At 43.5% G+C, this 25,392-nt stretch overlaps 2 protein-coding genes across 2 annotated transcripts in view; both read left to right on the forward strand.

Annotated features, from left to right (window-relative positions):
• Positions 1-14,658, forward strand: part of TEKT1 (tektin 1) — a 31,732-nt gene extending 17,074 nt beyond the window's left edge. The window contains exons 7-9 of the mRNA XM_040423586.1: positions 2,453-2,675; positions 5,978-6,174; positions 14,449-14,658. Coding sequence (XP_040279520.1) covers positions 2,453-2,675; positions 5,978-6,174; positions 14,449-14,608 — 580 coding nt within the window. The 3' untranslated portion in view covers positions 14,609-14,658. The remainder of the gene's footprint in view (positions 1-2,452; positions 2,676-5,977; positions 6,175-14,448) is intronic.
• Positions 14,659-18,777: 4,119 nt separating this feature from the next.
• POM121 (POM121 transmembrane nucleoporin) overlaps positions 18,778-25,392 on the forward strand; it is a 30,291-nt gene continuing 23,676 nt past the window's right edge. The window contains exon 1 of the mRNA XM_040423588.1: positions 18,778-19,325. Within this exon, the coding sequence (XP_040279522.1) occupies positions 18,880-19,325 (446 nt within the window). The 5' untranslated portion in view covers positions 18,778-18,879. The remainder of the gene's footprint in view (positions 19,326-25,392) is intronic.

Here is a 25,392-nt window from a genome sequence, read left to right on the forward strand (position 1 = left end):
CAGAGTTGTATGGAATGTTTTATAACCCAGTGCCTATCAGGTGAATTGGCAACCATATAACAAATGATCCTGCCAAGTCCTCCAGAGCAGGAACCATTCAAATCATAAAGGGGAGTTCGGATCGGGAGTTCAGACTAGGACATATGGAATAGAATTGGAAGCCAACTACCCACGACCATGTACATCCTGTAGAGACTAGAAGAAGATAACCTTGTGTGATATATTTTTCTGTTAGGCCTGTTTCATAGGCATCGTTTTGACCAGTTTTAGTTGGCTTTCTTTGCTTTTATTTTAGTTTTGGCCAAAAACACTACAGCCAGAATTTAAGCTATCGCAATGCATACTCTTGGCCGCCAGAATTTCATATAGTTTTCCAACAGCGTTCTGATACTCTGTTTTCAAACGGTCCTAGATAGAGTTAATAGGATACTTTTTATGAAAGACTTATTGCCATCCGCACTGATACATTTGCCGCCTTTGAGAAACTTTGGGAGCCCTGGCTATCCTCCTCCTATTCCACCGATTTTCGATACTGTATTACCTTGTAGCCAACTCCCTATGGGTGTAACCTGCAAGATTATTTCTTATATTAGTCTTCTTTTTTATCTGACCAGTGGTATATATGGATATAAGACTCCTGTCTTTTCTTTTTGTACACACACATGTACACTCATTATGTTGTTACCCATATTCTTTTCTATTTATTTTCTTTTCTGTCTTGTTTTGTATTATTCTGTTTCAAAACTTTAATAAATATCTTTTGAAACATAAAAACACTACAGCCAGAGGCTAGTATAGAATCCATAGTGAAATATAAAATGCCTACTGACAAGGCGGATCGGGAATTTATAGTGGCCCAGGAAAAAGATTCCAAAAGAGGTGTGTTACTGTAGGTGATTCTAAACCGGCAGCAGGCAGGGTCAACAGTCAACACAAATAGGCTGTCAGCTGTGGCCTCATTGACGATAGGTGGTCCAATACAAAAATACAATAGAACAGAACTCCATGCAGCCCTATAAGTCAAATATGGAGCACTATCAATTTATATACAGTACAGACCAAAAGTTTGGACACACCTTCTCATTCAAAGAGTTTTCTTTATTTTCATGACTATGAAGGCATCAAAACTATGAATTAACACATGTGGAATTATATACATAACAAACAAGTGTGAAACAACTGAAAATATGTCATATTCTAGGTTCTTCAAAGTAGCCACCTTTTGCTTTGATTACTGCTTTGCACACTCTTGGCATTCTCTTGATGAGCTTCAAGAGGTAGTCCCCTGAAATGGTCTTCCAACAGTCTTGAAGGAGTTCCCAGAGATGCTTAGCACTTGTTGGCCCTTTTGCCTTCACTCTGCGGTCCAGCTCACCCCAAACCATCTCGATTGGGTTCAGGTCCGGTGACTGTGGAGGCCAGGTCATCTGGCGCAGCACCCCATCACTCTCTTTCATGGTCAAATAGCCCTTACTTTCAAAGTTTTCCCAATTTTTCGGCTGACTGACTGACCTTCATTTCTTAAAGTAATGATGGCCACGCGTTTTTCTTTACTTAGCTGCTTTTTTCTTGCCATAATACAAATTCTAACAGTCTATTCAGTAGGACTATCAGCTGTGTATCCACCTGACTTCTCCTCAACGCCACTGATGGTCCCAACCCCATTTATAAGGCAAGAAATCCCACTTATTAAACCTGACAGGGCACACCTGTGAAGTGAAAACCATTTCAGGGGACTACCTCTTGAAGCTTATCAAGAGAATGCCAAGAGTGTGCAAAGCAGTAATCAAAGCAAAAGGTGGCTACTTTGAAGAACCTAGAATATGACATATTTTCAGTTGTTTCACACTTGTTTGTTATGTATATAATTCCACATGTGTTAATATATATTTTTGATGCCTTCAGTGTGAATCTACAATTTTCATAGTCATGAAAATAAAGAAAACTCTTTGAATGAGAAGGTGTGTCCAAACTTTTGGTCTGTACTGTACAGGCTTATAATGATATGTGGAGCCCAGTCATTCTATATGTACTGTATAGTCCTATAGTAAGACATGGAACAACATAACTATATATAGTGAGATTGGGAGCACAAGAATTATATATGATGCCCTATAGTGACATAGAACCCTGCCTAGCAACTGGCTGTTCCTGCCTCTGTCCGTTCCACAAAAGACCCTTCACCAGTGTGCTATGCCAAGCTTTAGCAGAGTGGAGCAGGATAGGCAGGAGCAGTGATGTGCTAGGCAGAGCTCATACCTGTGCCCATTCTGCTAAAGCCTAGCTTATCGGTCATCCAATCATGAATCAAAAAGGCTATTATTCCTATTAGGAATCAAAAAAATTATTTTTCTTTTATCATAATGGGGGTTAAATCAATAACCTTTTATGTCAAGCGAGAAAAATCTAGATTACAGTCCTGACGATATTGCCTTCTTTTTATTATTTTCAGCTCAGTAACACCTAAAGAGTGGGAAGATTTCAGCAATACTAACATAGAAAAAGCAGAAAAACAGAGGAGCAATGCTATAGCCCTGAGAACTTTGATTGACAGCATCTTATCGGAAACAGCCTGCGACATGCGCAAGCAGTGTGATACAGTCAATTTTGCTTTGAAAAGACGTGTGGCAGAAACTAAGGATGCAAAAAACAAGTTGGAAGTGCACTTAGCTAAGGTAAAAATAGTAAACTTATTGTTTTAAACTGGGCATCCTATATAGTTAATTGTCATATAAACTACAGCCCCATTTTGACAATAGTTTCCCCTTAAGGGGGTTTTTGACAGAGGGTCCAACACCCCACAACCCTGCTAATCAGCTGCCCTGTATTAGCTCCAGTGCCAGAATTAGCTGGGAGCAGCCCTTCAGTAACCAGCTCCATCAACTGCACAAGAGACAGAGCTGTGTAGTTCCGGTGATCAGTGGGGGTGCGGGGTGTTGGGCTTCTGCTGATCAGATGGTGAAGGCCTATCTGATGGTGAAGGCCTATCTGATGGTGAAGGCCTTTCGGATGGTGAAGGCCTTTCGGATGGTGAAGGCCTTTCGGATGGTGAAGGCCTTTCGGATGGTGAAGGCCTTTCGGATGGTGAAGGCCTATCTGATGGTGAAGGCCTATCTGATGGTAAAGGCCTATCTGATGGTAAAGGCCTATCTGATGGTAAAGGCCTATCTGATGGTAAAGGCCTATCTTGAGGGTAAGCCATGACTTGTAAAGGAGTGGACAACCCCTGTTGCCCAAGAGTACTTAGCTGCTAAATCCACTGACGCTCGAGCGCCAATGTTTCTAGGGACCAAATCTTTGCTTATTTTCCTGAAGCGATAACATGAGCACCACGACCAATCACTGAGTATAATGGTAATGCTAGAATGGACGTCAGTGATGGGCTGCAGTGGTTACATGGACGTACTTTACATAATCACTCAAGGAAATGTAAACAAAGTATGGCAGAGACCACTGCAGCATCAGCGCTGGAGCGACGGGGGATTTAACGGAGTTGTCCAATATAATTAAAAATCTCAAGGAAAAGTAAACAAAGGATCGCAGAGACCACTGCAGTATCAGCGGTGGATCTGCAGTGGAGTTAAAGGGGTTGTCCAAGATAATTTAAAATCTAGGACAAGCCCCCCAATTGGCTAGGATTAAAAAAAAGATGTTATGCTCACCTGCATAACACCTTGCACTGCAAATTTGGTCCTGCTACTGCTGCTTTTTTACATACTGCAGCTGTGAAAAGCCAGTATATGGCACATGACCACTGCTACCAATTACTATACTACAAGGTAACTGAGTTTTCAACAATATCTAAAAAAAAATGCATGTTCTGGTTGGGGACCTGGTCTATGCGCTTTAAATCCTATGGGAGAAAAGCGCTTTACTAATGTTATTATTATTATTATTATTATTAAGTGTCCCCAAGCATTCAGATGCTGTGTGTGTGGCAGCTAATTGCCCTGCTGTTGTAAAGCAGCAGTCTGCTGTCAGAGCTGGTGGGCATGACCACATGCAGGCAGTCTGCCAGTACTATACTGGTCTAGACTTCGCTTCACAAACTTGTAACTTGCCAGAGGAGAGCAGAGATAGACACCCGTCACGTTCGGGTGTGGGAGGGAAACACCACACCGAACATAAGAGGGAAAAGGGTGAGGGAATAAGGCCTGGAAACTAGGGAAAGGAGATGAACACCTCCTAGTAAAATCCTACTCAAAGTTCTGACTAACTACCAGTATGAACAGACCCCAGAGATAGGTGAGTTCATACACCGGAATACCTAGTGTCTTAACTCACCCTATAGGACCCTGGTGCTAATGTCAGGACTGAGGCAACCTGTTCCTTCAAAAGGAAGGGCGAACATAAGTCTCCCTCAGGTCGGTTAAGATTAGGAGTTAGCAGTCTTTCAGCCCTGAGTTCTGGATGGAGCTCTGGATGAGCCCTGCACATAAGCAGAATCTCGCTGAGCTCAGGAAGGAGCCAGTGAAGAAAGAAAAACCTACATCAGCCTATCTAGCTCTGTCTCTGCTGCTAAAGAGGGAATTCACTAAGTAAGGGCTCTTTCACACGAGCAGATGCCGTGCGGGTAATCTGCTGTGTGAAAGAGAGCCAAGCCCCATTCCGGACAGCAGAGACACGGAGGATTAACATGATTAAAAATGCTCCATGCCTCTCTGAGATAAAGTTGTCACCGTGATTTTGTAGTAAAAAGGTCACAGAGAGGTAAAGAGCATTATCAATCATTGTTTCCCTCAAGAGCATTATCAATCATGTCAATGCTCCGTGTCTCTGTTGTCCGGAACGGGGCTTGGCTCTCTTTCACGCAGTGGATTCCACGCACAGGATCAGCTTATGTGAAAGAGCCCTAAGGCCCCTTTCACACGGGCAAGTATTCCGCGCAGATGCGATGCGTGAGTTGAACGCATTGCACCCGCGCTAAATACCGATCATTTCTATGGGGCTGTTCACATGAGCGGTGATTTTCACGCATCACTTGTGCATTGCGTGAAAATCGCAGCATGCTCTATATTCTGCGTTTTTCACGCAACGCAGGCCCCATAGAAGTGAATGGGGTTGAGTGAAAATCGCAAGCAATTGCGGATGCGGTGCGATTTTCACGCACGGTTGCTAGGAGACGATCGGGATGGAGACCCGATCATTATTATTTCCCCTTATAACATGGTTATAAGGGAAAATAATAGCATTCTGAATACAGAATGCATAGTAAAATAGCGCTGGAGGGGTTAAAAAAAATATATATAATTAAACTCACCTTAATCCACTTGATCGCGGAGCCGGCATCTCCTTCTGACTTCATCTTAGCTGTTTGGAGCAACAGGACCTGTGGTGACGTCACTCCGGTCATCACATGATCTTTTACCGTGGTGATGGATCATGTGATGGACCATGTGATGACCGGAGTGACGTCACCACAGGTCGTGTTGCTCCACACAGCTAAGATGAAGTCAGAAGGAGATGCCGGCTCCGCGATCAAGTGTATTAAGGTAAGTTAAATAATTTTTTTATTTTTTTTAACCCCTCCAGCGCTATTTTACTATGCATTCTGTATTCAGAATGCTATTATTTTCCCTTATAACCATGTTATAAGGGAAAATAATACAATCTACAGAACACCGATCTCAAGCCCGAACTTCTGTGCAGAAGTTCGGGTTTGGGTACCAAACATGCGCGATTTTTCTCACGCGAGTGCAAAACGCATTACAATGTTTTGCAGTCGCGCGGAAAAATCGCACATGTTCCCTGCAACGCACCCGCACAATTTCCCGCAACGCCCGTGTGAAAGAGGCCTTACAGTGAGTGGACAACAAAATTGCTAGAAGGGATTTTTTAGGCTGGATAACATTAAAACATTTTAATCAAAGTAATTTGCACAATCGTTCAAGTTTACCTAAAGTGACCTTTGAGAATAAATAGTTTGAAAAGTTAGTGACCGTTTCTTTCTTAAAATCCTTTATTCTTCTAAAAAAAGGTCATGGATGAGATCAGTTCCCAAGAAAAGAATATAGAAACTCTTAAGAAAGCCATTGCAGATAAAGAAGGACCCATCAAAGTGGCTCAGACTCGTCTAGAAACCAGAACACTGAGGCCTCATGTTGAGCTGTGCCGTGATCCTGTACAATACAGACTGATCAGCGAGGTCCAGGAGATTACTGTAAATGTAGAAAGGTGAGTGAAACATGAGAGATCATCCCAATATATCATTTCACTCTCACTATATCTTAGGTGTAGTGTTTAAAATGCACTGTGTATTTCATTTTAGCTTCGCTCATTAGATGTCAGTTTGGGTTACATAGAGTCAGTTTGGGTTACGTTGCAGTTTGCTAACCATGCAGTAACTCGTGTAGGTGTGATATATAGACCACCTGGTCAAGTTAAAGAACTAGATGATCTACTAGTTGAAGAAATAGCTAAAATGACAATGAAAGGAGAAGTTATCATTATGGGAGATTTCAATCTTCCAGATATAAACTGGAAAACCAAAATAGCAAGTTCTACCAGGAGTACAGATATTCTAAATTCCCTACTGGGGTTATCTCTACAACAAGTGGTTGAGGAGCCAACCCGGAGGGAGGCCATTTTGGATTTGGTATTCACAAACGGGGATTCGGTATATGATGTCATTGTAGGCGAAACCTTGGGATCTAGTGATCACCAGTCAGTGTGGTTTAATATAAGAACTGTGAAAGAGTCCCACCACACAAAAACAAAAGTTTTAGATTTTAGAAAAACAGACTTTTCAAAAATGAAATTAGTCATAAATGAGTCCTTATCAGACTGGAACGGATTACATGGAGTCCAGGAGAAATGGGACTACTTAAAAGGTGCATTATTCAAGGCAACAGAAAATTGCATTAGACTCGTCAGTAAAAGCAAAAAAAGGAGGAGACCAATGTGGTACTCAGCAGAAGTGGCCCAAATCATTAAAAATAAAAAGCTAGCATTTTGTAATTATAAAAAAACCCAGAGCAATGAAGATAAGGAAATCTACAAGATTAGGCAGAGAGAGGCCAAGCAAGTTATAAGAACTTCTAAAGCGCAGGCAGAAGAAAAACTAGCTCAGTCTATGAAAAAAGGGGATAAGACATTCTTCAGATATATAAATGAAAAAAGGAAATTAAAACAAGGAATAACTAAATTAAAAACAAAGGACGGAAGCTATGTAGAAGAGAATAAAGGGCTAGCCGACTGCCTTAATGAATACTTCTGTTCAGTTTTTACAAAAGAAAAAGGAGAAGGACCTCCACTAGAAAGAATGACTATTAAATCGTTTGATGCATGTATCTTTACAGAGGAAGATGTTCTAAGTTTGCTGTCTAAGGTGAAGACAGATAAGTCACAGGGGCCTGATGAGATACACCCAAAATTATTAAAAGAGCTTAGTGGTGAGCTGGCAAAACCGTTAACAGATTTATTTAACCAATCATTAGTAACAGGAGTCGTCCCGGAAGATTGGAAATTGGCAAATGTCGTGCCCATTCACAAGAAAGGTAGTAGGGAGGAATCGAGCAACTATAGACCAGTGAGTCTGACATCAATAGTAGGCAAATTAATGGAAACCCTATTAAAGGATAGGATTGTGGAACATCTAAAATCCCATGGATTGCAAGATGAAAAACAACACGGGTTTACTTCAGGGAGATCATGTCAAACAAATCTTATAGATTTTTTTGACTGGGTGAATAAAATAATAGACGGTGGAGGTGCAGTAGACATCGCATATCTAGATTTTAGTAAGGCTTTTGACACTGTCCCACATAGAAGACTTATCAATAAACTGCAGTCATTGAGCATGGACTCCCATATTGTTGAGTGGATTAGGCAGTGGCTGAGTGACAGACAACAGAGGGTTGTAGTCAATGGAGAACATTCAAAACAAGGTCATGTTACCAGTGGGGTTCCACAGGGATCTGTACTGGGACCGATTTTGTTTAATATCTTCATAAGTGATATTGCAAAAGGCCTCGCTGGTAAGGTTTGTCTTTTTGCTGATGACACAAAGATATGTAACAGGGTTGATGTTCCTGGAGGGAAACGCCAAATGGAAAAGGATTTAGGAAAACTAGAAGAATGGTCAGAACTCTGGAAACTGAAATTTAATGTGGATAAGTGCAAGATAATGCACCTGGGGCGTAAAAACCCAAGGGCAGAATATAGAATATTTCACACAGTCCTGACCTCAGTATCTGAGGAAAGGGATTTAGGAGTAATTATTTCAGAAGACTTAAAGGTGGGAAGACAATGTAATAGAGCAGCACGAAATGCCAGCAGAATGCTTGGATGTATAGGGAGAGGTATAAGCAGTAGAAAGAGTGAAGTGCTTATGCCGCTGTACAGAACACTGGTGAGACCTCACTTGGAGTATTGTGCGCAGTACTGGAGGCCATATCTCCAGAAGGATATAGATACTCTAGAGAGAGTTCAGAGAAGAGCTACTAAACTAGTACATGGATTGCAGGATAAAACTTACCAGGAAAGGTTAAAGGACCTTAATATGTATAGCTTGGAAGAAAGAAGAGACAGAGGGGATATGATAGAAACTTTTAAATACATAAAGGGAATCAACTCGGTAAAGGAAGAGAGCATATTTAAAAGAAGAAAAACTACCACAAGAGGACACAGTTTTAAATTAGAGGGGCAAAGGTTTAAAAGTAATATAAGGAAGTATTACTTTACTGAGAGAGTAGTGGATGCATGGAATAGCCTTCCTGCAGAAGTGGTAGCTGCAAATACAGTGAAGGGGTTTAAGCATGCATGGGATAGGCATAAGGCCATCCTTCATATAAGATAGGGCCGGGGGCTATCCATAGTATTCAGTATATTGGGCAGACTAGATGGGCCAAATGGTTCTTATCTGCCGATACATTCTATGTTTCTATGTCTATGTAAGTATAAAGATGGTAAATGTGTTTGATATTTTTTTTAAATGTCGTTGCTTTTTATTTTTTGATCAAACCTTCCCTGGGGCAGCCATATTGGTGGCACAATTTCTTATGTCGTCAGTGCAGCAGGGTGGAGGCTGAAATTATTATTATCATTATTATTTATTATTAAAGTGATATTTATTCCATGGCGCTGTACATATGAAATGTATAGGAGTCAATTAACCTTCACATATGATTACACTAAATATCCCAGGGCTGCATAGATATATCACTCAGATGTTTATATATACACATACAGTATGTAGTTTATTCTCCATAAAAACTGATTAAAACAGAGAGAATTCATATTGAATAAAATATTGAACATGATTAATAACATAAAATATCTTGCTAATATATCTATAGATAATAACCTTAGGCCCTAACTAATCCACACATATATGACAGCAATTGGTATAGCAGCGATTTTTATAAATAAAAACACAAATAATACTGTAGGTCTGGACCACCATAATAAATATATGATGTGCTATATATTGGATGAATGGATATTCAGGACACTCTAAGCAATTAGTAAATAGTTAGTAGTACTTATCTTCTAAATAATTATTTAAAAAAACAATGTAGCTCTGTAGCAGTAAGTCCATAAATTCATAGATTAGTATATTCCATCCATATTATTGTAATACGCATTGAAAAACACATAAGATATAAAAATGTATAAAAGATAACATAAAAAAATATATAAAGTGTGCAGAGACGTCTTGTTCAATTGGCATAATAGTTTTATAGATATTCAGATATCCCCTAACGCTCGTGTGGAGCTCATATATTTGGTTTTAGGGAAAAGAAGGCAAGTCTCTCATTCATCACTTAATTGGCAAGTATACACCCTGTACAGAATTATTAGGCAAATGAGTATTTTGACCACATCATCCTCTTTATGCATGTTGTCTTACTCCAAGCTGTATAGGCTCGAAAGCCTACTACCAATTAAGCATATTAGGTGATGTGCATCTCTGTAATGAGAAGGGGTGTGGTCTAATGACATCAACACCCTATATTAGGTGTGCATAATTATTAGGCAACTTCCTTTCCTTTGGCAAAATGGGTCAAAAGAAGGACTTGACAGGCTCAGAAAAGTCAAAAATAGTGAGATATCTTGCAGAGGGATGCAGCACTCTTAAAATTGCAAAGCTTCTGAAGCGTGATCATCGAACAATCAAGCGTTTCATTCAAAATAGTCAACAGGGTCGCAAGAAGCATGTGGAAAAACCAAGGCGCAAAATAACTGCCCATGAACTGAGAAAAGTCAAGCGTGCAGCTGCCAAGATGCCACTTGCCACCAGTTTGGCCATATTTCAGAGCTGCAACATCACTGGAGTGCCCAAAAGCACAAGGTGTGCAATAGAGACATGGCCAAGGTAAGAAAGGCTGAAAGACGACCACCACTGAACAAGACACACAAGCTGAAACGTCAAGACTGGGCCAAGAAATATCTCAAGACTGATTTTTCTAAGGTTTTATGGACTGATGAAATGAGAGTGAGTCTTGATGGGCCAGATGGATGGGCCCGTGGCTGGATTGGTAAAGGGCAGAGAGCTCCAGTCCGACTCAGACGCCAGCAAGGTGGAGGTGGAGTACTGGTTTGGGCTGGTATCATCAAAGATGAGCTTGTGGGGCCTTTTCGGGTTGAGGATGGAGTCAAGCTCAACTCCCAGTCCTACTGCCAGTTTCTGGAAGACACCTTCTTCAAGCAGTGGTACAGGAAGAAGTCTGCATCCTTCAAGAAAAACATGCTTTTCATGCAGGACAATGCTCCATCACACGCGTCCAAGTACTCCACAGCGTGGCTGGCAAGAAAGGGTATAAAAGAAGAAAATCTAATGACATGGCCTCCTTGTTCACCTGATCTGAACCCCATTGAGAACCTGTGGTCCATCATCAAATGTGAGATTTACAAGGAGGGAAAACAGTACACCTCTCTGAACAGTGTCTGGGAGGCTGTGGTTGCTGCTGCACGCAATTTTGATGGTGAACAGATCAAAACACTGACAGAATCCATGGATGGCAGGCTTTTGAGTGTCCTTGCAAAGAAAGGTGGCTATATTGGTCACTGATTTGTTTTTGAATGTCAGAAATGTATATTTGTGAATGTTGAGATGTTATATTGGTTTCACTGGTAAAAATAAATAATTGAAATGGGTATATATTTGTTTTTGGTTAAGTTGCCTAATAATTATGCACAGTAATAGTCACCTGCACACACAGATATCCCCCTAAAATAGCTAAAACTAAAAACAAACTAAAAACTACTTCCAAAAATATTCAGCTTTGATATTAATGAGTTTTTTGGGTTCATTGAGAACATGGTTGTTGTTCAATAATAAAATTAATCCTCAAAAATACAACTTGCCTAATAATTCTGCACTCCCTGTAGAGTGATAAAATGTAACATGTTGTTACTTTACCGCCAGAAGGAGTTGATCAGCAGTTTAAGGCTACATGCACACGAACGTTAGGGCTCCGTGCCCGTGCTGCTTACCGCAAATTGCGGTCTGCAGTGCACGGGCACAGAGCGTGGGGCAGCCGCATGCGTATCGCGGACCCATTTACTTGAATGGGGTCCGCGATCCGCATCCGACGGTCCGCACCGCAACAAAGTAGTGCACGCGCTACTTTTTTGCGGTGCGGAGGCACGGCCAGAATCACCACGGAAGCACTCCGTAGTGCTTCTGTGGGATTCCGATCCGTGCCTCCGTTCCGCATCTCCGTGATTGCAGACCCATTCAAGGAAATGGGTCTGCGATCCGTGATGCGGAATGCACTTGGCCGGTGCCCGTGTATTGCGGACCCGCTGTATGCGGGTCGCAATACGGCCACGGGGGGCACACAGTCGTGGGCATGTAGCCTAAATGCATCGTCCCCTGTCTGTATTTCTCCTACTTTCAGCGTTTGAGTCCCGTGCTGCAGTCTCTAGCTGTGGTGTGTTCGCTTCTCCCTGGTTGGTCTTTGATTAGCTTGAAAGGTTAGTAGTATACCTGCAGACTCTATAGATCTAGGACTTATCTGTATGCGCTAATGATGGAGGAAGCAGCAGTTTTGGATCCAAACTCGTATTCTTAGCCGAATTGCATATTAAGGCCAAATTTTTACACCAAATGCGTTTCGGAGTTATACTCTCTCCTTCTTCAGTGGTTGTATATAAAATGAATCCAGTCAATCTGAGCCTTTTATAGTAACCTCTTCTAAAGGGGGGGAGGGGGGGGAGAGGAGGTACATCCTTCATATTGTGGGTCTACTTCAAAACCTGGATCAAAATTCCATTTTCATAGGTATAATCTCATACATTGTTCTCTACTTAAAATATTCTCCATTTAATTTCTATCTAGAGGTATTCATGGACAGCACATAAATAAAAAATAAAAAAACGCACAAGCGTTTTTGATGCGTGTTTATACACATGCGTTTTAGAACACATGAAAAACGCACGTGCTTTTAATTTTTATTGTGCGGGTTCCACGGGTTGAGTACCAGGTGAGAGTGGGCCCCTCTTTGTACTGGGCTTAGCCCCATTACAGAGTACCACCTGTACTTTCCTTATGGCAGCCCTTATTATAGTCTCCAGGAGTTGACGAAGTACAGCCTACAACCCTATCCCCCAGAGATGAGGGCAGATACATACGGTGGTCATACACATTAGATGAATGTTGGCCAGACCTGCAGATTTTGATGGGACTGGCCAACTAGCTAATGTGTATAATGGTGTCCCAAGTTTACCCTGATGACACATGTCGAGGGAAAGAAGAGGTGGCACGTTCATTTTCAAGATGCTCAGTTCTTTTGTTCTCAAGGGAGTCACCAGAGGTGTCCAGCAGCAACTTATTCCCCTCTCCCCATTGATAACACATAAACACTTTGTACATGCATTAATCTTTTCGCTACCGGCACTGTACGCCGCTGGAGTGATGTGTAAACATGGCGCCCGCTCGCACGTGTAGCGGGTGCCATGGCCGGTAGGTCTCTGCTGTTTCAAATAATGCTGATCACAGTAATTAAATGCTTTAGATGCCGTGATCAAGTGAGATCACGGCATCTAAATGTGCAAAAACCTGTGTGGCCAATTGGGGCATCGGTAGTTTGCGCTGAACACTTTCAGCCTCGCTGACGAGGTTGAAAGTGTTCATGCTGCAATTCTTATTTTGGCCACCAGATAGCAGGCCAGGATAAGAAATGAGCAATATTCAGTTTAAAAAAAACTATTTATAGGCTCATATATGAGCCTCAAAATCATCCCAAAAAACAAACAAAAAGATAAAAAATATATTAAAAAAATATATATAAAAGTTTAAATCACCCCCCTTTCCGTATAATAAAAAAAAAAAAAATGTCCAATACGGCGAATGGCGTAATGGAAAAAAGGGTCAAAATGGCCAATTTGCCATTTTTTCATTGCTTCTCTTACCCAAAAAAAGAAATAAAATGGGATCAAAACTTCAAGCACACTTCAAAATGGCATCAATAAAAACTACAGATTGTCCTGCAAAAAATTAGCCCCTAAACAGCTCAGTAGACATAAGTATAAAAAAAAGTTACAGGGGTCAGAATATGGTAATGTAAATTTTTTATCAAAGTTTACATTTATTTTTACACTATTTAGACATACAAAACCTATACATATGGGGTATTGTTGTAATCGTACTGACCCAGAAAATGAAGGGCACAGGTCAGTTTTGCCACAAACGAAACGCTGTGGGAACAAAACCTGTAAAACGGTGGAAGAATTGCGTTTTTTTTCCAATTTCACCCCATTTGGATTTTTTTTTACCGCTTCCCACTACATTTTATGCCATAAATTATGGTGTCATTAGAAAGTACAACTTGCCCGGCAAAACATAAGCCCTCATACAGCTATGTGAATGGAAATATAAAAAAGTTATGGCTCAAGGAAAATAGGGAAGAAAAATGAAAACTATAAAAAAAGAAAAAAAAAAAAAAAAAAACTCCGGTAGTGAAAGGGTTAAAATAAAAAGTTTTGGCATTCATTCTTCACACACTGTGGGAGATTTATAAGGACTGGTGTTTCTAAAGCCAGGCTTGGTCTGCTTTTTGGCGGTGTGAGCTACGGCAAAATTATTAAAGGCAGACACCTCTTAATAACTTTGGCAAATCTCAGCAGGTTAAGGGTTCTCTTCTGTGCACTCCTCTTTGGTATCATTTTTATGTACAGGATTTTGATAAATTAGCGGGGGATAAGTTTTGGCAAAAAAGTTATATTGTGTATGTTTCACAGGTGGTAAGAAATGGAGAGATCCTCCCCTTCTCTTGTTTAGCACAAATGAGGAATAATCTAAGGCTACTTTCACACTTGCGGCAGAGTTATCCGGCAAAACGTATGCCAACTGATGGCATTAGTAAGACTAATCAGGATCCTGATCAGTCTTAAAAAAAAGCCTGATCAGTCAGAAAAATGTATTGAAATGCCGGATCCGTCTTTCCGGTGTCATCCGGCAAAACGGTCTGCCATTTATTTTTATGTCTTTACTTTCTTCTGCAGACTGCGGGAGACTCTGAGCCAGGCAGAAGCTGAGCTGAAAGGCTTGATCCGCAACCAGCTGTCTCTAGAGGAGGAGATCCAAGTCAAGGAAAATACGCTGTACATCGATGAAGTAATATGTATGCAGATGAGAGAAGCCATCTCAATTAACAACTTGTAAATTCTAAGAAGAAATAGTCTTACAATGACTTCAGAATCCACTATGGAAATCCTAGAACTTGATCAATTATAAAAGAGAATAATACTTCATGTGTCACATGCGTGCATTCCTCAAAAACATCAAATCACTGCATTTTACATGGGATTATAATTCTTTAGAATTATTCTGATAATCCCTGATTAAGGGTACTTTCACACTAGCGTTTTTAGAATCCGGCAGGCAATTCCAGCAACGGAACTGCCTGCCAGATCCGGCAAGCCGTATACAAACAGATCCATCTCGTCCGGTATAATCCGGAATAACGGATCCAGTATTATTTTTATTTTTTTCAAAGATCAAAAGAGAAAGTAGCTCCTCCTATATCTCGGCGCATGCGCAGACAGGAATACCGGATCCGGCGATACGGCAGTTTCCGGAACACTTGGTACCGGATCCGGCATTAATACATCTCTATGGAAATTAATAACGGATCCGGCAAGTGCGGTATTGTTCCGGGATTTTGGCCGGTCAAATACCGTACAAGGGACGGAACGGAAGACATCCTGATGCATACTGAACGGATTGCGTTCCATTCAGAATGCATTAGGACAAAACTGATGCGTTTATTCCGGTATTAAGACCCTTTACCGGATTTCAATACCGGAAAACAATAACGCTAGTGTGAAAGTACCCTAAATAAGAATCTCGCCAGAGTAAAGATGCCCGTGCATATTAGATGAACATTAGCAAACCCTGCTTTCGACAGGACCAGATGACCATCTAATGTGTATAGTGGTGTCCTACCTGTTCCCTAGTGGCAGATTTGGGGGGAAGGGGGGAGAAGCGGGCATTCTAAACGTCAGTGTGCTGATTTTTCTGTTTTCCCCCATTAAGAACACATGCATTCTTGGCTGGGCCCACCATGCAGGTGTATTGTGGGGTCTAGAGGAAGGTGTATGGCCAACCTAAAGGGGTTATCCAGCTTTGGGGACTTTTTAACAGACCTCTACACTGTGTTGTACCAGTTAGAAAACTCACACTCACCTGCTCTGCCCGGCTCCCTGGCTCCTTTCATCGGTCTCCTTGTTAATCGGTCTCTCTCCACTGGTGCAGGCCAAGGCGTGTGCTCTTCGGCCAAGGCTGTCCTGTAGGACTCGCTCTCAGTCTCTTAAAGGGCCAGCAGATTCTTCCCCAGTATATGACTGGCTGTTCCTGGGTATATAAGGTACCTTCCCTAGTGGTAGGGTGTCTGAGCGTTAAGTTTGTAGTCTCTAGTTAACCAGTGAAGGTGACAACTGACTCTGATTCCATGCTGCCTGCCCTGACCTTAGCCTGTTTCCTGTATTGCTCCATGGCCGCCGGTCACATGACTATGAATATTGACTGACTCCTCTGTGCTTCACACTGGTGACTCTGACCTCTGTGGGTCAGCTGCCAACTACACCGGTACTATATCAAGAGAGGACAGCCTGGTGGCTCCCCTGCAGAGAAGACCAGACCCTGTACAGGGCTTAAACGCGTTTAGAGTTATCCCAAAGCCAAACTGGTTAGTTAGCGATTCTACATCCACTGCTCATTACAATTCGGTCCCCGTCCTGCAAACTTTCAGATGGACTGGGTCACATATGCCGCTGTAGCCAGTGACTTGGTCTTCATGTCATATCTTATCTACTTGTCATCAAATGCCAGTAAACCTTGGACCACTGATGTGATTATAAACTGGCTAAATACAGTATGAATCTGACACTTGCACTGATAGAGGATGAAACATAGTCCAAGTAAAGGACGCCAAATGTGCCGACAAGAGCTCTCAGACCTGAAAGTTAGACAAAACATCAACAGTGAATACCAAGCTGCTTACTAGGATAACTTAAAGGGTTATTCTCATCTCAGACAGTGGGGGCATATTATTAGGATATGCCCCTATTGTCTGATAGGTGCAGGTGCCACAGCTGGGACCTGTACCTATATCGAGAACGGAGCCCTTAAAGTGGTGGAGGGTGCACTGCGCATGCGCAGCCGCCCTCCATTCATTTTCTATGGGGCCGCCGAAAATAGCCAAGTGCTGGCTCGGCTATTTCCGTCAAGCCCATAGAAGTGAATGGGAGCGGTGGCCAGTCATGTATGGTGCGCTCCCATTCACTTCTATGGGGAGAGCGCTTGGTGGTGACCGGACTGGAGTCCTCCAGCCACCACTTTGCAGGGCTCCATTGCCGATATAGGTGCAGATCCCAGCTGTGGTATAGGTACGGTTCCCAGCTCCTATAAGACAATATTCTAGTGATATGGCCCCATTGTCTGAGATGAGACAACCCCTGTAAGGGTGGGTTCACACTAGAGTTATGGAGTCCATTATGGCTTTCCGTTATAACAGGGTTTTGCGGATCTGTTTTGCTGCCCATAGACTTGCATTATGACGAAATGCAAAACGGAAGCCTTTAAAAGGCATTCCGTTTTCTTTCCGTCCTAATAGAAGTCTATGGAAATCAAAACGGATCCGTCTGGATCCCATTATGCAAGACGGAAAATAAAGTCCTGTCTTGCATAACAGGACCCAGACGGATCTGTTATGTTTTCCCATAGACTTCTATTAGGACGAAGCAAAACGGAATGCCTCTTAAAGGTATCTGTTTTGCATTCCATCCTATGGATTCCGTTATGTTCCGTTATAACCCTGTTATAACGGAAAGCCATAACGGAATCCCTAACACTAGTGTGAACCCACCCTAAGCCTGTTTATTGACCCACATTCCAACCTGATGGAGAATCTACAGTCATGTGAAAAATGGGTATTCCAATAACAACAGGTCACTGGATAAGGGATAACTGTTACATTAGTGGACGTCCTACTGCTGGGACCCCCACTGATCAGAAGGAGCAAGAGGATCAGGAGGAGCCCATGTTCCCTATTTGGACAGTGGTTGATGTCTATGGGACTCCCAAAGATCTGAGTACAGTGCTTGGTCGTCTCCAGGAGTCCCACGGAGATTGAATGGATCAACAGTTACTAGAAAAACCCTTTAAGGACACCCCAAGATTTTAATTTTTTAACATTAGGGACATTTCAGTATTTTATCTTCAAACACTATCCAAAGATAAAGGTGATTTATTTGAACAAATCCTTCATGTCACTTCCTGCTATGGAAAAAATGAATAGAACTTCTCGTAGGCTACTTTTACACCAGCATTTTTGCTGAATCCGGCAGGGATCAGCAAAAATCTTCTGTTACCGATAATACAACCGTGTGCATCCGTTATGAACGGATCCGTCATGAACTCCATTGAAAGTCAATGGGGGACGGATCCTATTTTTATTGTGTCCGAGAAAACTGATCCGTCCCCGTTGACTTACATTGTGTGTCACGACGGATCCGTCTCGCTCCACACCACATCGCGGACAGAAAAACGCTGCTTGCAGCGTTTTCGTGTCCGCTATGGGGACGCAACCAAACGGAATAGAATGCATTCTGGTGCACTCCGTTTAGTTCACTTCAGTATTGTCCCCACTGACAATGAATGGGGACAAAACGGAAGTGTTTTCCAACGCTATTGAGATCCAATAACAATATAAATGAAAAAGAAAGATTTACAAAAAAAAACAAAAAACTACACGTTAACAATAAATTCATTTTCAGCAGATGTGTAGGATTTTTTTTTTTTTTTGCAAAAATGTAAAAAAATTCACAGAATGTCAGTATAAATTATCGGCCATCGGCCTGAAAGTTCCCAGATTATCGGTATCAGTTCTAAAAAATCATTATCGGTCGATCCCTAATAGCAACATGAGAGAATTAGGCCCAAAGGTGGACAACCGCTTTAAGTTTAACGTTCATTATATTTCCTGATGCAGGGAGGGTTGGGATGCTAAACCTCAGCTAGATAAGGACATGCTGGCAGTTTAGGGGGCCCCAAACAAGGTGACCAACTGCCTGTGAAGATGTCTTCCCTTTCAGAACCTCTGAAGCAAGGACTGCTATTTAAAAATAGTTCTCTAAGATCACGTGATCCCATCCATGCACCTCATTGGCTGAACCCACACATGACACTTCAGGCGCGAGCACCACTAGAGGCGCGGTCAAAATGTGTTTTACCCAATAGACGACTGCAGGAAGTGACGTATGGGAGATCACGGCTCCTCCCATAGGAAAACACATATTGAGAGAACTCTTTTTCTAATGAAGCCGTGGGCGGAGGGAGCGCACGTTGCCTGGATACACGGGATGTGACGGACGGGGTCCTGCACTCGTGGTGCACGCTGGGTATTTAAGGCCTGGCGGGACGCTCGGCAGATCATGTGTCCGTCGGGAGGGCGGGTAGGAGGGGTCAGGGATCGGCTAAGGCGGCTGCTTCGGGACGTTTTGAATCGGGAGATACAGCCGGTCGCTTTGCTCCTGCCCGCTGCCCTGCTTCTTCTTCTACTACTGCTGTACTGCTTCCCTCTGCTCAGCGCCCTGGTGCTGTGTGCGCTCGCCGCCTGGGCTTATCGGAGGACGGGCGGGCGGCTGTGGAGACTCGCTGGCGGAGCGGCTGCTCTACGGCAGAGGCCTCTTCCACACAGAAGACCCCGGGAGCCGCTTGTCAAGTGGAGCCCGGCCTCCTTGTTCTTACTTATGGGCAGCTACCTCGGCAAGCAGGAGCCCCCGGCCCGGGGCATGGGACGGGGTGCCCGGGAACTGAAGGAGAGGCTAACCAAGCCTAACCCCGCGGTGCCAACCCCGGCCAGGCGCCTCTCGTTCAGGTGGGTGCTGTTCATGAGGCACTGGTGGATGTTACCTGCGGCTGGGAGACACTGGTGCTGTCACATGTGCCGGTGTTTGATGGGGGGCAGGCTCGGGGCTAGGGTTAAAGGGGGCTGTCGGGGTTTCCTCGGGATGGGCAACCCCCCCCCCCCCCATCCTCATGGCTACAGTATTTGATTGTCATTGCAGCGCTACACAGACCAGGGGTTGGACCCCACTGAACAGCTTGGGATGTCCTATAAGGAGGATAAGCCTTCGTGTAAAAAAAACCACACAGCTAGACACCCCCTTTAAAGCAGACCGGTCCCCTCCAATTGCAGTACAATCTGCAGGCAGGAGGAGCTGAGCAGCTTTATAGAGATGAGACAGTCTGCCCATAGACTGATTATTAACCACACATCACAAAAACCGCTGGAGACTTTTAATAAAGGCCAATTAAAATGATTTCTTGGCCCAAAATGAGTAAAATGCGATTTAAAGAAAAGTTCTGAAGGTGCCCGTTAGGGAGGAACAAAACGTACAGCATTAAACCGAAGTTTGGAGCACTGAGATCTGCCTCTGTACATGCCCAACCTGCGGCCCTCCAGCTGTTGTAAAACTACAACTCCCACAATGCCCTGCTGTAGACTGATAGCTGTAGGCTGTCCAGGCATGCTGGGAGTTGTATTTTTTTTTTAATCAAATCGTTTTTATTAAACAATAAATACATATTATAACATAATACAATATGTTGACTTTTTCTTCTTTAAATTATCCACGATGCAGATTCAGTGAACAACAATACTCATAAGTATATCACCACTCAGTATTAACATGAATCCATACACTACATATACCTTTGCTAAAACATATTATGGGCTAAAAAAAAAAAAAAAAAAAAAAAATTACCAGAAACTTGGCCTTTCCAAACTCCCTCCCCCCCTTACCCTACCCTAACCCCCCAACCCTAACATTGGTCTTGACCATCACATGACTATATAACCACGTGGGTATGAGATAACCATTCAGTCCACATTTTTTCAAACTTCTGAGGGCACCCTCTCTTCACAAACACCCCTTTTTCGAGTACCAGCATGTCATGCACCCTCCGTTCAAACTCACTCAGTGTGGGCGGACTCCCCTGGATCCACCTCATAGCGATCAGTTTCCTGGCCACATATAGCAATCTCCCCGCAGCTACCCTAACCGGTTCATTTCCTCCAATTTCAGACACATACCCCAGAATACACACCTTAGGATCTTTTTGAATTCTTAATGTCAATTTACTATTAATCATCTCTACAACTTCCTCCCAATAATTAGCAACTACTGGACAAGACCACAACATATGTAACAAGTCTGCACCATCTTCCATACACTTTGGGCACTTGTCATCACCTCTTACTCCTATCTTTTTCAGGAACACCGGTGTTTTGTACACTCTGTGTATAATAAATAGTTGGGACAGTTTGCCCTGTTCACTTAGAGACACCTTGGGGACTGCTTCTAAAATATCTTCCCACATATCCTTAGACATATCCCCCACGTCAGCCTCCCACTTTTTCATTCTTGAAAGCGGATATCCCTCTAAGAATTTTTCCATTAGAAGAGCGTACACCTGTGATATTAACCCTCTTTTTCCCCCTCCCGACGGAAGAACAAGCTTATGGACCACCTCCATTTGAGCTATCACACATCCCTTCCGCATCGTGACCCCAAGGGCATGTCTTATTTGAAGATATTTATAAAACCACTCCTTGGGGATATTAAATTCCTGCTGCAGGCTTTGAAATGACTTACATGTCTTGTCCTTAATTAATTGTCCAATTCTCGTCACTCCATAAGTTTCCCAGTTCCTAAGTCCTGGTATGGCCAATAGTTCTGGCAACAAGTGGTTCTTTCCAATAGGTGAAAGTTCACTAATACCTCCCACTCCTCTTAGCAGCTTCACTTTTGCCCAAACTTTTTTCATGAGTTCAATCAGAGGAAGTTTTTCCCTCCCTGCATGCATTCCTAAACCTTCCAGAATGCCCATGAGGTCACGACTGCCCAGCCAATGCTGCAATATCTGCCCAGTCATATCTGGTGCTTGTAGATCAATCCATCCCTTAAAATGCTGACATTGGGAAGCCAAAAAATAAATCCATGCGTTAGGGACAGCTAGGCCCCCTTCCGACTTAGAATACTGCAATGTCTCCAGTTTGATCCTAGCCTGTCCATACTTCCAAGTAAGATCTCTAAATATAGAGTGAATTTTCTTAAATCTATCCAGAGGGATCCAAACTGGAGCATTATTCAGTATATATATCAGTTGGGGCATCATAACCATTTTTAAAAGGTTAACTCTGCCTACCACCGAAAGAAAGAGCCTACACCATGACCTCACTTTAAGCCTAAAAGTAGCTAGCAAAGGGGATAGATTTAGTTCTTCAAAATCCGCTAGTCTCGGTGTTATATGTAATCCCAGATATTTAAATTTATCCACCCAGGGCACCAAACTATCTACTTGTCTGCCTACCAGGGCCTGCCCGTCAATTGGCATCAAAGAGGATTTCTGCCAGTTTATCCGTAGTCCGGAAAAGCTACCAAATCTGTCAATCAATGCCATGGCCGCATCCAGGGACGCACCAGTATCGCCCAAGAAAAGTAGGGTATCATCAGCGTACATAGCCACTTTATTATGCAGTTCACCATATCTAAACCCCTCTATACTTGTAGATAAGCGAATATGCGCCGCCAACGGCTCTATTGCAAGAGCAAACAATAAGGGCGACAGTGGGCATCCCTGTCTGGAACCCCTGGCGAGGGGAAAACAGTCTGATAATCCTCCATTAGCTCTAATTCTCGCCTTAGGGCTAGAATACAGAACCTGTACCCACTGAATGAACCGTTCACCAAAGCCCATAATTCTCAGGACCCCCCACAAATACCTCCATTCCACACTATCAAACGCCTTAGCGGCGTCAAGCGCAAGCAAGGCCCTGTCACCACCATTATCCGCCGGAATATTTAAGCTAGTGTACAGCCTACGAAGGTTAATAGCCGTTGATTTTCCTGGCATAAATCCCGTCTGATCCGGATGTACTATGGTCAGAATTACCTTGGACAGCCTGTTCGCCAACACCTTCGCCAGTAGCTTAACATCAGCCGTGAGAAGTGAAATTGGCCTGTAGGAATCCGGTATTTTAGGATCCTTCCCAGGCTTAGGCAAAACCACAATTATAGCTTCCTGCATCGAATGTGGTAACGAACCTGCCTCCAATGAGTGCTCAAACACCTTAAGTAATTCAGGGAGTAATATCCCCTGTAGTTTTTTGTATATCTCTACTGGGAGACCATCAGCTCCAGGGGCCTTACCACTTGCCATGTCCCCAAGTGCAGCTTCCAGTTCCTCTAGTGTAATCGGCTCCTCTAGCCTCTCTCTATCTTCTTCTGACAGCACCAATAACTGCGCCTCCTCTAGGAAATCCTTCAGGGCCTCATCAGAACTAGATCCAGTGGAAGTATATAGAGATACATAGAAGCTTTTTAAAATTCCTAATATTCCTTTTGTGTCCTGACAACTGTTCCCCCTGTCATCTCTCAACTCCTGAATACAAGAGGAGCCTCTCTGAGCCTGCGAGACCACTGACAACAAATGACCCACCTTCTCTCCTTCCTCAAAAGATCTCTGACGGTAAAAGCTTCTCTTTCTATCTGCGGCCTGTACCAGATGACATCTCAGCTGCTCCTGAGCAACCTCCAGCGCCTCACTACTAACCATGGTGGGGGATCTACTAAACTCTCTCTCAGCCTCGGACACTAGTACATGCGCCTTGACATCCGCCTCTCTGGTCCTGGATTTATGTTTGTTGATTTCTTTCATCAGAACTCCCCTCAGAAATGCTTTCATGGCGTCCCATACACCTGGTATCGAAGCCGACCCTGTATTGATATCAAAAAATTCCTTAATTTCCATAGAAATCCCAGATAGGTCACCCAACACATTCAACCAATGAGGATTACACTTCCACAGCCTCGGTCCCTGTCTGAGCACCCCCAGGCACAAGTCAATCTGCACCAGAGAATGGTCAGACAACGACCGAGGATGATAAACAACATCCCTAACTAGTGGTAGCATTATGTCGTTAACAAGGGCCAGATCTATACGCGATAGTGAATGGTGCGTGGCGGATCTACATGAATATTCACGCTTATCCGGGTTACGCCGTCTCCATACATCTTGCACTCCTACCTCACCCAAAATATTCCTGAGAGCCGCACTCCCCGGTGAACCACCTGCTCCCTCCACCCGGCATCTATCTAGGGAGTCATTCATCGTGCAATTAAAGTCCCCAACCAACAGCCACGGCAGCCCAGGGAAGTCCGCCACAAAGCCCATGATCTCTCTTATTAATGGGGAAGCAAACGGTGGGGGCACATACACAGACACCAGCACCAGCTGTATTCCATCCACCTTACACACCACACACACATACCTGCCCTCAGCGTCCACACACTCCTGCATATGTTCATACCTGATACTCCTATGCACAATCATACTTACACCTCTAGAATGAGAGGAATGAGTTGAATGTAACGCATGGATCACCCAATTTTTATTCATCCAGTGTAAATTTTCTCCTGTCAAATGCGTTTCCTGAAGACAACATATAGCCGGCTGAAACCGCCCCAGATACTGAAAAATACACTGTCTTTTCCGTGCTTCAGCCATCCCTCTCACATTCCAGCTTAAGATTCTAATCGCCTGTGACATGGTAAAATTTTTGACCATATTTGAATCTCACACCCCATTCAGATAACACTCGCTCATAGTTCAAGACCCTAACCTTCCCCCCCAACCTTTTCCCTACCCCCCCACCCCCCTCCCTCCCTCTCATACTCAGGTTACTGTAGCTGGGGAAACCTTTCCCTTCCTTATCCACTTCCCACATTAAAACAAGGCAATCCGAGAGCAACATGCCCTTCAACCTACAATAAGCATAACAATTTATAACACTTTTCCTCAGGTAGAGAATCCTCCCCACAACTGAGAAATACATTTTACTATCATTACCGCCTGCTCCCTCCTCAGGAACTACCATTTGGTAGCATTACATAATACACTCCCTAACTGGTGCAACATTTAAAGCAATCCTAGAGTGTAAATGCATATATAACTTGAACATAAGAAACGTATATCTGCCTCCTTCAAGTGTCCAGGGCCCCACTTCTCAATTGTCGCTCGTGGACGTCCAGCCACTGCGTCGCCTCCTCCGGATCTTCAAAAAATCTGGTGGATCCCAATGCCACCACACGCAGTTTAGCAGGAAACAGCATAGCGTACTGGACTTGTAGAGCTCTCAGCCTTTTCTTTATATCCATAAATCTGCTTCTCCTCCGCTGCACTTCGTTGGAATAATCCGGAAATATGGATACTTTCACCCCATTCAGGACCATCTCCTCATTGTCCCTAGATTGTCGCAGGATAGTGTCCCGGTCTTTAAAATGGAGTATCTTCGCCAGTATGGGACGGGGAGGTCTGCCAGGCGGAAGCGGCCGCATGGGGACTCTGTGCGCCCGCTCCACCGCATATAATGAGGATAGACCTTTTTCATGAAATAATTGGTGCAGCCATTTTTCCACAAATTCGGTGGCATTATCCCCCTCCGTCTTCTCTGGCACACCCACAATCCGCAGGTTATTCCTTCTGGACCTGTTCTCCAGGTCATCTGTTTTGGCGTATAACGCCGCTATATCTTTAGCAGATGATTTTGCCGCCATTTGCATAGGCTGGATAACGTCCTCAATAGTGGACACCCTCTTCTCCAATTCAGAGGTGCGTTCTGTGATTTTATGTAAGTCATGCCTAATTAAAGACACGTCTGACCTCAGACTGCCAACCTGTACTGTAAGCACCTTCAGTGTGCTGTTACAACTGGCCACAGCGGCCATAATATCTTTTAGAGTAGGCTCTGCTCCATCCACAACTTTAGGGCCTACCGCGTCTTTTGCCGGCCGTGCAGGGGTTAATGGCGGCCAATTTACCGCGTCCAGGGTCTCCCCGTCGGTGGATTCATCCTCTTGTCCAGAGGAAACCTGAGCGTC

The sequence above is a fragment of the Bufo bufo genome, chromosome 3, assembly GCF_905171765.1.
Source record: "Bufo bufo chromosome 3, aBufBuf1.1, whole genome shotgun sequence".
NCBI classification, from domain to species: Eukaryota; Metazoa; Chordata; class Amphibia; order Anura; family Bufonidae; genus Bufo; species Bufo bufo.